General features: G+C 50.2%; 1 protein-coding gene across 6 annotated transcripts in view; it reads left to right on the forward strand.

Moving 5' to 3' along the window:
* Window positions 1-16,014, forward strand: part of Acox3 (acyl-CoA oxidase 3, pristanoyl) — a 36,792-nt gene that overhangs the window by 15,181 nt on the left and 5,597 nt on the right. For 3 of the 6 annotated variants that reach the window (XM_045161442.1, XM_045161440.1, XM_045161441.1), the window contains 9 exons: window positions 4,419-4,515; window positions 6,183-6,365; window positions 7,645-7,767; window positions 8,599-8,719; window positions 10,464-10,559; window positions 10,972-11,094; window positions 11,734-11,847; window positions 14,204-14,319; window positions 15,186-15,360. In XM_045161442.1, coding sequence (XP_045017377.1) covers window positions 4,419-4,515; window positions 6,183-6,365; window positions 7,645-7,767; window positions 8,599-8,719; window positions 10,464-10,559; window positions 10,972-11,094; window positions 11,734-11,847; window positions 14,204-14,319; window positions 15,186-15,360 — 1,148 coding nt within the window. The remainder of the gene's footprint in view (window positions 1-4,418; window positions 4,516-6,182; window positions 6,366-7,644; window positions 7,768-8,598; window positions 8,720-10,463; window positions 10,560-10,971; window positions 11,095-11,733; window positions 11,848-14,203; window positions 14,320-15,185; window positions 15,361-16,014) is intronic. The other 3 variants (XM_045161443.1, XM_045161444.1, XM_045161445.1) reach the window with 3 other exon arrangements.

Below are 16,014 nucleotides of genomic sequence, written 5' to 3' on the forward strand. Positions count from 1 at the left end.
GTCCACATAGCCCCCACACTCCCACAAGATAATGAGACTAGGAAAGAAGCCAAAATAGGTGTCCTCACACAGCCTTGGAGGCATTTGTCTACCTGCTACTCTACACAGTCCAGCCCTCAGAGCATAGGGAACTGCCTCCAGCTGCTGCCATTGTTGACCAGTCCTGAGGTCCAAGGAGACTGGCCTCCTGTAGAGAGAGAAAGCTGACACTGGGCCAGGTGCTTCCCAAGAGCCTCCTGGAGACCTACCTCTGGCTACTCCTCTTTAGGAGGAGCGGGGTGGGGTGGGACAGGGGGTCCTCTCAAGTCTCTACTGGGGCCTTCTGGGTGCCCAGGTTGGCTGTGGACTGTGTGGAAGGACTAGAAGCTTAGCTGCACAGCTTTAGCCTGTGCCTTGAGGACAAAGTGTGGGGCTTAGAAGTCACAGGTGCTGCCTTTCCCTCTGTTGAGGATGTGTGTGTGACTTGGCATGTCTCTGCTTGTGGCAACTTGTCACATGTAGAGGGTGATAACAGAACCTTCTATTTTATGGACTAGAACCTTGGAAGTTATTTAGGAACAGCATAGAGAAGCCTCTCGCAGCAGCTCCTGTTCTCAAGCGTTCCAGCATCAAGTCAGAAGTTTTTAACAGACACATCATATAGATGGGCAAAGGCTCTTCTGAGACTCATGGGTGTTCAGGAGTCTGTTGTGATGACAGAGAAGCAGTTCAGTAGAGCAGAAGCACTGGGATTAAAGGCACCCTCTCAGGTTCCTGTCCACCTTGTCTGGAGGCCGCCTGCAGAGGGCGCCAGGGCTCCAGAGCTTAGGGACATTTCTGCTGAACTGTCTTTGAATTCAAGGAGCTATGGAATTAAATGTTGGTATTTTAAAACCAATTTCAAGGTCATTTATTGTGGGGGGGAAAAGTGGTGACAGTTTCTAGGTTATCTTTCACCCCTTCACAGGGCCCCCAAGCCTGTTATGACTGTCTAGGAATCAGAAGCAGACGAAACTACAGGGATGAGTGTCAGCCAAACTGGTCTAAAAGATGACTTTTCCAAGTGACATTTTCAGCCAGAATATTGAGGCAGCTGAAGTGGTCTCCACAATGAGGCCAGGCCCTTGGGCCTTGGGCTCTGCAGCAGATGGCTTCAGGTCGCTGAGATGAACTTCCAGACCAGGCGCAGTTATGGAGGAAGGGATTTATTGAAGCTCACAGATCCAGGGGAAGCTCCATAATGGCAGAAGAAGCTGGCCTGCCTTCACAGGTCCAGACAGAGAGAGAAGCACAAGCCATATCCTTAAAACCACACCACACAGCACCCTTCAGGAACTCCAGGCACTTTGCATATCTTTAGATTGGAATTTCAAATCCACTGCCACACCTTAGGGCTGGACTGTAAGATCCTCCCAGTGACACCTCCAGTCAGATGGCTGGAAATCTGAGAACTTTTAATAAACTCCTGAATCTATTGGGGGACATTTATTCAAACTACCCCAGGATCCCTCTTGAAGTGGCCTGGAGGGAGCCACAGGATGAAGGTCTGCTCCAGGTAGGGTGCTGGTGGTGGAGGGGGAGGAAGTTGCTGGCACTTGCAAGAGGAGAGCCAAGAGAGAAGGTGGGCGCACATATGTTCCTGCCACACAGATCCTATGCACTGTCACACACATACAGCTTATACTGAGCCTTCCACACTCCTCCAACACCATGTGCCCTGTGCCACATGTCCTTTGTCATTCACACATATCCCATGTCACAAGTACTCTCTATACATGCTGCACCCTCTGCCACATACACCTTCCAAGACCCCCACACTATATGCCCCATGTTACTTGTCATCCCAAGTCATGCCCTGTGTCAAAATTTAGTCCACCGTGTCACATACTCCCTGTGCCACACTCTGTGTCACACTGTCACACCCTGTGCTGTGTAGTCATTCCCTGTCTTCTAGAGACTGGCATGCTGGTGGGTCAACCAGTTGACCTCATCTGACCATTTATAGAGCTGCTGTAGGGGTGCAGAAGTGGCCCAAAAAGAACTGTGAGTATGGTAATTTGAATTTATGTCCCCCATAGGATCAGGTGTTTTATTGAGCTTATAGCTTTGATTTCCAGTTGCCTTGTTGGAGGAGAGGTGCCACTGAGGCAGATCCTGGAGTCCAGCCCTAAGGTGTCAATAGGGGCGGTCCTGAATTCTAGCCCAGAGGTGTGCAGAGAAGTTTGAGCTCTGCCTGGGTCCCTGCTGTTTGGCCATTCCTGTTTGCTGCTTTGGGTTTTTACGGGCTTTTGGGTTGTTTCTCTGCTTGGGTGTGTGGAGGCAGCTTCCACCACTGATGGGACTCCCCCAGATCTGTGAACTTGAAATATACCCCTTCCTCCCCTAAACTGTGCCACACAACAGGACCAGTGGTGTCCCGGAAAGGGTCTACCTTGTAGTCCTCTGGGATAGGATAGAGAAAGGGATGGACTTCCTGGAGGAAGTGGCCGCTTGGAGGCACTGAAGGGCACTGGTGGTTTTCTGTTTAATGGAGGCAAGCTCAGGTGAGGCAGGGCCATCCCTGAGCAAGGACCAAAGGAGGTCGAGTATGGGTGAGAAGCACCTTCCTCATCCAGCCAGCTGTCCCTGTCCACAGTGCAAATGGCTGCTGAGGCCTGATGAGACCTCTGAGGACTTGTGAAGATGTTCCATCTCATTGCCGAACATGTTAGTCACCAAATAAATTGCTTTAGAAACCAATGATAGTTTCAAGCTTGTTTTGTTTTGTAGTTTATATAATATTTATAGTCTTATATGAGCTTTTCCTGAAACTTTTACAGAATGTCTTAAATTGTTACTACACACGGGTCCTCAATGAAGATGTCTAGGGGACGCTTTTCTCAGCTGCTGAGATAGAGCAGATAGCCGCCCCTGATCAGGGAAGCCGTACTGCAGGCTCTTAGGTTTGACTTAATGTTTTAAAGCCTCTGTTTGCTCATTTTATCTCACAGTATTACAGATTTTGGGTTGAGGTTGAAGGCTGCGAATCAGAGATGCCAGTCTTTGGAATCAGAGCCCATCTTTCTGTAGGTAGTGGGAAGCTTTTATTCTCACAGGTTGCCAGCACACTGGTGGCAAGTGCTTGGGTGCCTGGCATGGAGCCCAAACCGCTCCTCCCTGCCACCTGCAGAGTCGCCTTGTTTCAGAAGATGAGGAACCGGGCCTTGATGGCTCACACATGGCCCCCACATGTGTTCTTTGTTTTGGGGGCTGTATCACCTTAAGCTGCACTGGGAGGAAGAAAGGCTGGAAATTGTGGGACAGTGTTACAGAAGATGGGGTCAGGTTGTTTTGTGGGACACTTAGGGTGACTGGGCCCCTGAAAGTGAAAAGGCAGGAAGGTTTGCACTTGCTAGAGATCAAAGGATGATCTGACTTCTTATCTCTTGCCTAGTTCCCTATGCCTGCTTTTCTATGCCAAGCCCCTCTCTGGGAGGGGAGGTCTTTCTCTAGAATTTTGTGATTGGTAGCTTAGACCCTAGAACTTGCTGTTATGGCTGGCCTCTTCCTGAGCTAGCCTCTAGCACAGACCAATCATTTGTCTCTCTCTGGCTTACCTGAGCCTGAAGGTAAAACCCTCCATCATAAGGTTATAAATATGTTTTACCAGAAGAGAGAAATCTCTCTCTCTCTCTCTTGCTCTCTCTCTCTCTTGCTCTCTCTCTCTCTCTCTTATTCTCTCCCTCTCTCTGCTGCTGCTTGACTACTGATGAACTTCCAGCTTCTGGTAGGTTTCTCCTGGTGTTAGCCTGGCTGAGCCAGTTGAGGGAGAACTGCCTAACACCTACTTTCCACATGGGCTCTTCTCCACATGGCAGGAGCTCTTTGTACTTTCTTTTCTGTCTTCTCCATGATTTTGCCAGACCCACCATGTGGGCTCTCAGGCCACATGGGTGTATTCATATTCCTTCCCTTGGTTCTGTACTTTCCTCAATAAGTATGATTTATTTTTTAGTTTTATTTATTTGAGAGAGATAGAGGCAGGATAGACAGAATGGTCATGCTAGGGCTTCTAGCCACTGTAAATGAACTCCAGATGCATGCTCCACCTTGTGCACCTGGCTTACGTGGGTACTGGGGAATTGAACCTGGATCCTTAGGCACATACACACACATTTGGTGTTTTGAAGTAGGGTCTCACTGTAGCCCAGGCTGACCTGGAATTCACTATGTACTCCAGGCTGGCCTCAAATTCATAGCAATCCTCCTATCTTAGCCTCCTGAATGTTGGGATTAAAGGCATGCACCACCATGCCTGCCGTAAAGATAATTTAATAATTATCCTTCTTAAGTCTTACTCAATTCTTTGGTTAAAAGTAGACACAGACCTAGGGTTTGAGGTTCAAGGACTTTCTGAACCCCTAGCACCCCATTTCAGCCCCAACTTTTCTCCTGTGCAGGTTTGCCCTGTTTCACCAGGTTAGGATTCCTCGCCAGAACCTTCTTAACCGGACTGGGGACGTTACCCCTGAGGGCACCTACATCACCCCCTTTAAGGTACAGGCAGAGCTGTGGAAGTTTGTGGGTTGTGCTTCTCTGGCTCCTGTCCCTATAGCATTTGGGAGGGAGGTCCTAACCCAAGAGTGGCCAGCTGTGGGCATACCACAGGTTTCTGGGTTCCAGTGTCCTCTGCAGGGCTGGCAGGCAAGGACAACCCGGCCTATCAGCAATTGCTGGATGTCTGTGGCCATTCATGCCTGCCTGATTTCTAGCTAAGAGTAATCAGAGGGGAGGGTGGCCTTGTGTGTGCTGTGCTCAGATGGGATGACCAATAGGACTGTCTGCTATCCGCTAACAGTAGCAGAGATGGTGTATCCTTGGGCGGAGATGGCTTCTGGTACAGTAGACAGCCCTGGGGAATGGCGAGCTCACAGAGGGTTGACCCTGAAACAGGGACCTCCTGGAGAATTCCTGGAAGGACACGCCCAGGAAAGACACTCCCCTGACAACTTTACTCCTATGTGTGGAGGGAGAGCAAAAACAACAGAACAGCTGAAGAGGGAAATTAGCACCCTGAAGTGAGAAGCCACTTAAGATGAAGATACAATAACGTAAAAACTAATCAGTAAAAATCCTCTGTAAAGTAAAATAATTAAAAGGAAGAACGTGGTGGACAGGTCACCACAGCAGGTAAACACCCTAGAGCAGTGTGCCCTGCAGAGGGCAGCAGGCACAGACTGAATAGTCCTGGTGAGGCAGCTTTTGGAGAAATAATAGCAAAATGTCCCCAAGCTAGAGAAGGAAACACCTTAGATCAAAAGGCATCCTTGTTCCAAAGAAGAAAAGTTGTATCTGAGACACAGAAGAGAAACTTAATAAATTTCAGAGAGAAAACGGAAATTTTTCTCATCTGATAGCCAATCATAATCACTTTGACCTCAATTTCTCCGACATATTACATGTGACAGACCAGGACATAACAGTTTACACAGCAGGGAAAATGAATGTATTTTAAAATGCAACAAAACTATCTTTACCCAAGAATGTGTTAAATGTTCCCAAGTACACAATATTTGGAAGATGGACACACAAATTCCACAGGCTTGGAAGAAGGGCCTAAATAATAAACCCAGAGCAGTGTAGAGACCAGGCCATTCCTGTCCCACAATGCCATGGACAGACCTGTCCACAGCTGCTGGTAATTGCATTGAAGGGCAGGATGGGTGTGGATGGTGAAGGCTGGAAGCACTGGGTCACACACCCCACAGACTGAAAGGACAGAGGATGTCTGCTAAGCCCACAGAACACTGAGCTTCATAGCTCAGCAGCTGGGTAAAAGGAATGTGTTGCACCACCAGAGTGCTCAATGGAAATGGAGCCATGGCCTGGGCTTTTCTGCCCTGTGGGGCCCAGGTAAAGGCAGGGTCTGGCATCCCCAGGTGGACAGTTTACAGGTACCCCTACAAAGAGCTTAGTCACATAGCTCCCTCGACTCAGAGCACCTTTTCCTCTGGCAGCTGGATGTCTTCTCTACCCACAGTGTGCCAGTAACAGCAGTGCCCACCTGCAGCTTGGCCCGCCAGCCATCTAGTGTCTGGAGGTCTGGGCATTGGGGTGCTATGGCCCAGGCCAGTACCATGAATAAGGGGTGGTCCTTCATCTTTGTGTCACTCTTTGGGATGGCCTTGTGGTCTGCTACTGCGTGACACCTGCTCTTTACCCAGGATGTCCGGCAGCGTTTAGGAGCATCACTGGGGAGCCTGTCCATGGGCCGCATCTGCATCATTGGCATTTCTGCCGTCAACTTGAAGCTAGCCGTGTCCATAGCGCTTCGATTCTCGGCCGCTCGCTGTCAGTTTGGACCCACGGATGATGAGGAGATCCCTGTCCTGGAGTACCCCCTACAGGTACTAGTCATCCTCTTTCTCGTAGCCTCTGGGACTTGCTAGCACGCTCGTTGATTCACACAGCGGGTGCGAGTGCCGCCTGTCAGGCAGCTGGCCCGCTGGAGGGTGGCTTTTAACTAAAGAGGAACCCGTATGACCAAAAGTAGGAGTATGGGAGGAAGTGAGCTGGGGGACAGGGATCTGGCACCAGGAGGTGCCTGCTGCACTAGCAAGTACACTCACACTGGTTTTGTCAGGTGACAGTATTGCCCCATGTCCAAACCACATCTTCGACTTATCCATGCCACCCCTAAGAAACAGTGCCAAGAAAATGATTCTTGGAAGCAGCAGGGGAGCACAGCCCTGCTTACATATGGCCTGTCACACAGCAGAAAGGATGCCTGCTTTCATGTCCTTGAGGATCAGTCAGGCAGCACCACGAAAAGCATGGAAGACACAGAAGAAGGTGGTGTATCGTCACAGCACCTTCCTGTGGAGCTCCCAGTAGGAGCTCTGCTGAACATCTGGTCAGGTGCTATTCACAGTCTAGGGTCACAGCTCTGACCCCTCTGTATGGGGACTGAGGGTCAGATAGGGTACCAGCTGCTAAATCTGGCTCAGGTCCTAGGCCAAGTGCTGCCTAAACAGGCAAAAGTTGGAGGAATTGAGAACAGAATGGCTTCCTCTTCACTTTTGCTTTGCCATGGCAGTGAGCCTGTTCTGAACTGGAAGTAAAAACAGAGAAGCAAAGTGTCTTGTTATGTTGGGGAGGTCTGTGTTCCTTCCCATGGTATCCCTGGTCCCTGTGGCCACAGCACCTTGACTCCTCCAGGTACCAGGGGAAACTCAGTGACTGAGGAACTCCATCAGGTTCTCCTAGTGCTGCCATTTCTGTGGCATGTGTAGGGCTTGAACACCCATCACAGCACTCCATGTCAGCTAGCATGGGAACAGGCACTGTGCGTGCTGGGCAGCCGCAATAGCAGCTAGTTGGATTCCTTTCAGGCTTCACTCCCCTTCCATGTCCATCTGTACATCCAGTAGTTGATGTGCTGTGTGCTGGTATGCATAGGTAAAAGAGGTATTTCCTAAGGAACTTTTGTTCCTACATGAGCCTCAGTCCCCCTACATATACATCTTGAGCTTCATGGGGTCAAGAAGCCGGGCCACTAACTAGCAGTGTCTGTGCTGGGCTCAGTGGGTGCCAGCGGCGGGTTCTCTTCATTTCCAGAGTCACTGGGGTGGGGTGGTCAGATGAGCTGCCCTTCTGAGGACCTGTAATTTGTCTTATTTCCCTTAGCAATGGCGCCTGCTTCCCTACTTGGCAGCTACCTACGCCTTAGACCATTTCTCCAAGTTACTCTTCATGGACGTGATAGGGCTGCAGCATGACCTGCTGAAGGGAGACCGCAGTGCCAGGCAGGTGAGGCACCCCTACTGTGGCTAAGTTGTGCAGCCCAGCTTCAATAATATATCAAAACAAGGCCAGGCACGATGGCACACGCCTTTAATCCCAGCACATGGGAGGCTGAGGTAGGAGGATGCCTGTGAGTTCAAGGCCATCCTGAGACTACATAGTGAGTTCTAGGTCAGCCTGGACTAGAGTGAGACTCTACCTCATAAAAACAAAAATAAAACAAAACACAAAGCAGCTGGGTTCTTCAGGACAGAGACTTCACAATTCCTTCAGCCACTCCACCCATTTGGGGCTCTGCTTTTGAGTGACTTGGGCAGCATCCATTACCCCATTTTTCAGAGTGCTGACATGAGGCTGACTCCCATCTGTGAGCTCAGCTGGTCTCTTGAGAACAGGATGGTTTTGCACAATCCTCATTACCAGTCCCTCGGAGGATTTCACGGTTCTGATCCTTTTATAAGCAACTGTCCAGAGGTCTGAGTCCAGCTCACTGGATCTGAGTTGACAGCCTAGGATTTGTGGCAGAAACGAGCATGCAAATCCACCGAGTCCCTTGCTCTGTGGCTTTCTCTACAAACAGCCACAGTCTTTAGCCGTATTGTTCATTGTGTGCCCAAAGACTGTACAGGCTGAGTCTTGTGCGCATTTTCCTGCAGTGTGTACATTTGAGATTCATTTGCTGTACAGTACAAAGTGCAGTCATTATTTTCATGCTGTGAAACTGCAAGTTGAGTCCAGCTTGGGAGACAGCTCTTTCAAGGTGGCCCTGAAGCTGGGGCCTGACTTTGGGTGTCAAACTCTCTCCACACCTCCTCTCATTGAGTTCTCTCTCCGTAGGCAGAGCTCGGACGAGAGATCCATGCCCTGGCATCAGCCGGCAAGCCCCTGGCCTCATGGATAGCCCAACAGGGAATCCAGGAGTGCCGGGAGGCATGTGGAGGACACGGCTATCTGGCCAGTAGGTTTGAGAAAAATATTCAGTGGTTTCCGGTCCTTGCTTTCTCTAGGGATGATAGACCAGGGTGAAAAGAGTACAGCCTGTTCCTGTAAATAAAGTTTTATTGGAACACAGCTGGACTCATTCATTCACATGTTTTCTCTAGCTGTTTCTGTGCTCATTAGTGGCAGCACTGAGTTGTGGAGAAAGACCACATTGCTCACAAAGCCTGGAGTTTAAAAGTCTGGCCTATTACAGCATAAGTTTGCCGACTCCTGCCCTAGATAGATCCCAGAACTTTCTGATGTCTCACATTACCTAGTCAAAATCTAGGAATGAGCCAGTAGTGGTGGTACATACCTTTAATCCCAGCACTCAGGAGGCTGAGGTCGGAGTATCACTGTGAGTTTGAGGCCAGCCTGAGACAAGATAGTGAATTCCAGGTCAGTCTGGGCTAGAGTGAGACCCCCATCTCAAAAAACAAAACAAAACAAAACTTTAGGAATAAGTATGAAGTGTGTATATGTGTATGTGTATGTGTGCATGCATGCATCCAGTAAGACATAGTGGAAAGCAGGTTATCTCTTTATTTCAGTCATGGCATTCAGCTGACTTGGTAGGAACCACACATCAGATTTTACTGTTACAGAAAATTCCAACTTGCTGACCCAGCCAGAACTTGGCGGAGTCCTGTTGGATTGGTAACTGGGTGAGTTAACCTCACTATGCCTCAGGTTTTTTTTTTTTTTTTTAGAAAATGGGAGTATAAAAATGCACAGCACATAGGGTCTTGCAAGAAGTGAATTAATTAAAATTCATTCATTCATTCATAATTTACTGCAGGTTCTGGCCTGCAGGCCAAGCCCAGTAACATTTAGTTACCATTAAGTCAGCAGAACTTCCTGCACAAGCAGCTTAAGTAATGATTGGTGCAACTTGGCTGCTCACAGTTGGCCAGTGTGCCTGAGACAGCAGCCGGATCGCAGTCCTCGGCAGCCTTAGCTGCATGTCGGGTTCCTGTGAGCTGAGAGTGTGCCTGGAGTGACCTGTGCACGGTGCCGTCCGGGGTGTGCTGTCCCAGCTGCACAGTGTTCTGCGCTGCTGCCGCGTGGGAGCCTGGCCCTGGGGCCCTCCACACGCTCTGCTGCACACTGACACGTGGATTACTGTGGCTGTGCATGTTATTTGTTTGCATGTTTTTGTCCACTGTGCAGAGTTCTGAGCTTTTATTTGTTGTTATAACTTGTAGAAACACTAAATAGCATAGCTTTTTTCTGGGTTTAAATGGAATGAGGAAATTGAACTCTGCAGTACTGCAGACAGCAAACATGACTGAGTCACCCATACGTGACTTGCACCGGCACTGGGCTGGGACCACTGAGAATGAAGTCAGTGACAAAAGGCTGTATCAGATTAAATTACTAGCCTTGGGCTAGAGAGATGGCTTAGCGGTTAAGACACTTGCCTGAAGCCTACGGGCCCAGGACAGGTACACATGGTGGTGCATGCATCTGGAGATTTTTTTTTTTTTTTTTTTTTTGCAGTGGCTAGAGGTCCTGGCATGCCCATTCTCTCTCTATCTGCCTTTCTTTTGCTCTCTCTCAAATAAATAAAAATAAAATATAAAAAAATATTATAAAGAAAATACTAGTCACATTTCCCCCTAAGATCTCTCTCAGTTCTTATATCAGGTGTGCCAACTGTGGCATGGAGGAATTTAGCTTGTCCTCTCCTCTCCCTTCTGGCTCCTCCTTCCACCCCACAGTCATTTTCCATCAGAGGAGGAGAAGCCATGAAGCAGAGCTCAAAGCATGCCTAATGAAGTGCACACAGGCACTGGGCTGCTTAACTGGCAGGAGAGGTAAGAGCATGCGAGCTGTCTCAGACTGAAGTTCCTTTGTAGAAAGCATTCATTTAGCTGTAGGAGGAGGAAGGGAAGTCCTCACCCCAGGAAGTCAGCACCCTTGGAAATGTCTCATCTCTGGAGTGATCCCTATGTCCTGAGGAAGCTGTGCCAGATGATCCTGCAGGCGATACCAACAGACAGGAAGGTGACACTCCTGCAACCTTAGGGATACCAGCCCTGTGCTGAATGCCCCATGCACCACCTGCTCTTCTCCTATTACCTTCTGGGAGGTGACTTTTCTTCCCTAAGGCTGGCATAGAGACACAGCCAGTAGGGGTAGGTCTGAGAAACAGGGAGTCAAGGGCTGTGGGTGGGCATCTCCCTGAAGAGCATCTTAAGTGACACAAATGTTACGGGTTTCTTGCAGTGAATCGGCTAGGTGAACTCAGAAATGACAATGATCCGAATTGCACATATGAAGGTGACAACAACGTCCTGCTTCAGCAGACGAGCAACTATCTACTGGGCCTCTTGGAGCGTCGGCTCCAAGGTAAGCATTGGGTACTAGAGGAGGCAGGGTAGGGCCAGGGCTCTTTGGCCTCCATGTGTTGAGTGCTTGTGTCATGATGTATCCTCTGTTGGGGCATGGGGCACAGTTCTGTCACCCCAGCACTCAGTAGGTTGAGGCAGGAGGATCTGAGTTTGAGACCAGTCAGGTACATAGCACGAGCCTTCCTCAACAACAAAAAGCAGAAGTGAAAGCAGGGCTGTCAGTTAAGGTGCTTTCCTGCGAAGCCTAAGGATCCATGTTTGACTCTCCAGGACCCATATGAGCCAGATGCACAAGGTGACACAGCGTGCAAGGTCACACATGCACACAAGGTGGCGCACACATCTGAATTCAATTACAGTGGCTGGAGGCCCACCACTTCTCCCTCCCCCCCCCCCCTCGTATGTGCAATGTGCAGGTGCTCTCTCTCTCTCTCTCTCACATAAAAAAAAAATGGCCAGTTTGTTGGGCTTGCCTCAAAAATGAAAGCAAAGGCCTGTGTGCAGGACTAGTGAGGGGTCGATGCCCTAGCCGCTCCCCAGGCACAGGCCCAGTGCGTGGGGAATAGTAGTCAGTGGGCCCGCTGGCAGAACGGGCTCTGTGGTTCGGGATTCCAAAGTCACTGTGTGTGCACCCTAGAAGGAGCTCGCTTCTCAAGCCCTCTGAAGACCGTGGACTTTCTGGAGGCCTATCCGGCAGTGCTGAGCGAGAAGTTCATGGGCTCCAGTGTGCCCAACTGGTTGGACCCAGCAGGTATGCTGTTCTCTCCCCAGTCATGTTTCTGAGCAGACAGCTTCCCTGGCCCCCTCCTCCTTGTCATTAACCTAAGAAATGTTCAAGGCTGCTAGGCTGGGGGTGGGGTCCCTGTAGCAGTTTAGCCAGGCTTTTCTGGCCTGCTTACCTCCTTGGTTCTGTTATTCTAATGCAAATCACGGAAACACTTCTTCAGAACCTCCTTTCCTTCTGACTGTGACCACCAGCCCTAGGGACAGAGTTTGGGGAGCAACAGGCCCACGGAGTTTAAGAACAGCTGGGAATCACATGGCCTTGGCTATGGATATGGCTTACAAAACTTGATGGTGACAGTTAAGACTGAAAGAGGAGCATCAGGCAGTCTGGTGTGTTACTGTTCCAGGTCTGTCTGGGTTCTGAGGAGATCAGACATACACTGTCTCTCAGGGCAGAGGCAGATATCCAAGATCAAGGTGTGTCAACAGAACCTAGCTCTCTCCCAGCTACTGGGGCTTCCAGGCATCCTTAGAGTCTGGCTATATTGCTCTGTTGTCGCATGACCTTCTTTTCTTTGTCTCCTTGTAAGGACCTTTGCTTGTCATTGAAGTTGGGCACTGCCATAATCCAGGGTGACTTCACCTCAGTGTTCACAGTTTTATTCCACATGTAAAGACCCTCCTACTAAAACTGTGGTCACATGCTCTAGCAGTCAGAACGTGACAGATCTTGTGGGTCCGCCAGTCAGTGCACCTCACCTGGCATACCCAGAAAGGGTACATCATCCCAGGCCCTCTCCCCTGTTTTACCTGTTCCCAGAACATGTGCTTGGAGTCACAGCAACCCTATCTGGTCTCTGTGTGACTGTGGGCCAGCTTCTTGACATCTCTGAGTTTGTGAGGTAGTTTTGCTTGTCTCTTTTTTTTTGGGGGGGGGGGTCAGATAGAGAATGGCCGCACCAGGGCCCATAGCCACTGCAAACGAACTCCAGACACACGTGCCACCTTGTGCATCTGGCTTACGTGGGTACTGGGGAGTTGAACCTGGTCCTTTGGCTTTGTAGGCAAGTGCCTTAACCACTAAGCCATCTCTCTAGCTCTTTTTTTTTTTTTTTTTTTTTGGTTTTTTAAGGTAGGGTTTTGCTCTGTCCCAGGCTAACCTAGAATTGACTGTGTAGTCTTAGGGTGGCCTTGAACTCATGGCTATCCTCCTACCTTTGCCTCCTGAGTGCTGGAATTAAAGGTATGCACCACCATGCCCAGCTTGTCTTTCATTTTTATTTTTTAGAGGTAATTTCTTTCTTTTTTAAAAATTTATTTATTAGAAAAGGGGCCTGCGGGAGGGAGAGAATGGACATGCCAGGGCCTCCAGCCATTGCAAATGAACTACAGACGCATGTACCACCTCATACATCTGGCTTATGTGGGACCTGGAGAATCAAACCTAGGTCCTTGGGCTTCACAAGCACGTGTCTTAGTTACTAAGCCATCTCTCCAGCCCTTATTTTTATTTTTGAAGTAGAGTCTCACTCTAGCCCGGGCTGAGCTGGAATTCACTGTGTAGTCTCAGGGTGGCCTTGAGCTAATGGTAGTCCTCCTTCCTCTGCCTCTGGAGTGCTGGAATTAAAGGCATATGCCACCATTCCTGGCTTTCTTGCTTGTCCTTTAATGGGCTTGTGAGTTGAACCTTGAAAGGTTAACCAGTGTCACAGCAGGGAGGCAGTGAGATTCTCTGTGGTGTCTTTTTCCCAGGGAGGAGGAATTGGACCCAGACCTAATGTAGCAAGGCCCTCATTTCCTTCTCAGGAACTCTTGGCCAAGAGCAGCTGATGAGCAGAGGGTTCCCTGTTCCTTCCTGTATGCAGCCTGCAAGTCCCTCATAGTCAGGTACCCGGAATCCTGAGAAGAGGGAGTGAGAACGTGGACCCAGACATGTGGTTGGTCCAAATCCACTTCTCACTCAGATCTGTGTGTCCCAACCTGCCTGGTGTCCTATGTCCTCAGTAGGGAAGGTACTGCCTTGGGAATTCAGGTCAGAATGTGGCCCTGTTACCTGGAAGGGAGGAGGAAGGCCTGCTACCTGTCTGTCTGTCCAGCTGCTGCCTGGATGGCTAGCCCCTGGCCTTCCTGTCAGCATCCTCTTCTCCCTCCCAGGGTTGAAGCTTTGAGAGCCAGCACCAACTCTTAGCTCTCTAGCTGGCTAGTGAGGTTGGAGTGAGGCCTGGCGATGGAGGCACAGATGCCTCTTGCTCTTGCCATCCTCTGCCAGGCAGGCAGGCAGGCATCCTGATGGTCATGCAGGTCTCAGTGGCGCTGTCTGCCCAGAGTTAAGTGCACAGGGAGAGTCAGAGCTCACTGTGCTTCCCTGTCCCCTTCTGAAGCCCCCCTGGCGGCTTACAAGTGGCTGGTTTGCTATTTGCTTCGAGAGAGTCATCAGAGATTCAGTCAAGAGAAAAGATCTGGAGGCAGCGACTTTGAAGCAAGAAACAACAGCCAGGTAGGTACACTTTACTTTATTCTTTGATCGGTTTCTGGTTGCTCCGGTGTCCCTGGCAGTTGCAGGCCCCAACCTAGCATTCCCATGACCTTGGGATTGTGTACTGCTTGACCTCTTGGCACCTGGTTTGCTCTGCTGTCATTTGGGGTCATTGGTACCTGCCTTTCTGGGCCACTGAAGAAGGTAGAGTTTATCATTTACATTGCCAAGTGTTATCTGCTGTAAACCAGAGCTGCGACTGAAAGATGATGTGGAGCTGAGGGACCTTGGACCCACTATGGGGCTGTCCATAGGGCAGTGAGTCACCTGGTCCTCTGCACACCTCTTCCCACTTCTCTGCTCTGTGCTTTGCCCACCAAGACTTCCATTTCCCTCAGCAGGACTTGCTGAGAATGAGCCACAGCAGCTTCTGACCGGTCCTCACACTTAACTAGTCTGAGCTGCTGCTCCCATTCTTGGAACCCATGGCACCAAAGCCTCTTTGTGCTAGGCTACACTGTACCAGGCCATGTGGTAGGCCTGCCCGTGTATGCAAGCTGATGGCTGTCATCTGAAGTGGCCCAGCAGGGGAGGCAGTGGACCTAGGCTGTAGAAGCATGTGACATACCAGCAGTGACCATCTTCAGGAGGGAAAGCTTTTCCCCAAGAGAGGATCAGTGTGACCTGGAATGGGGGACAGGCTAGGAATCCACATGCTGAGCCCTTAAACCCAGCTTCTGGCTGGGGTTGGTGATTACTGCCCATCCACTGTTTTTGGGAAAAGTTACTAGCCATTCCTATGATGATAAAGTGTGCTTGCTCTGTTCCTTAGCAGGGCAGGGTGTGGAGGCTGCCTCCCCGTCACCAGCCTCTGCTCTGTTTTGAAGGTGTACTGTTGCCGGTCCCTGGCCCTGGCCTTCGTGGAGCTCTCTGTGGTGCAGAGGTTTCAGGAACACACACATGGTCCTGGTGTGCCTCCGTCTCTGCGGGCTGTGCTGGGGCGGCTCAGCGCACTCTATGCCCTGTGGTCCCTCAACCAGCACACAGCCCTGCTCTACCGAGGTAAGGCTGGATCAGGCACCTGCTGTATTCAGTTAGCTCTGCTCCCACCTCCCCACCCCATAGAACCACCACTTATATGCACTTGTCACAGCCAAGGGAAAGGAAGAGACAGGGATCCCAGATTCCACAGTGACACATGAGATCCACAGCTGGTCAGCTGGTACTGGTCAGATGCAGCCTTCCCTGCATGCAGGCTCCTGGCCAAGTCCTCTGTCTTTTGGACCAGAGGTGCCACCCAAGGCCCATGCTTACTGGGCAGTAGGCTGGTTTCAGAGATGAGCCCAGCCCTCCAGGCCCTTGGTAGTAATCTGACCACATTTCCTAGGTTGGTTGCACCCAGCCGAAGAGAGCAGGGAGAACCAGAATTGTCACCTTTTCTCTGGTTTTGCCTGTAAGAAGCATTTTCAGACATTCTTCCCTAATTGTCCCATGACACCTGCTGGGTACTGTGTACTATCCATGTGCCGTATGTACATCAGGCTTAGGAAGAGCGAGATGAGGTTACACACACAAACATAGCCCTGCGACACCTCTGGAGGGTCTGAGCATACAGGTCAGCCGATGGGGCCCTAAGGCTCTGGCAGAGGCAGGGTTGGATAGGGAGAGAGCCCACTTGCTGTCTGAGAAAGTTTTGGATCAGGCACCTTCTCTCAT

The sequence above is a fragment of the Jaculus jaculus genome, chromosome 11 (assembly GCF_020740685.1).
Source record: "Jaculus jaculus isolate mJacJac1 chromosome 11, mJacJac1.mat.Y.cur, whole genome shotgun sequence".
Taxonomy (NCBI): domain Eukaryota; kingdom Metazoa; phylum Chordata; class Mammalia; order Rodentia; family Dipodidae; genus Jaculus; species Jaculus jaculus.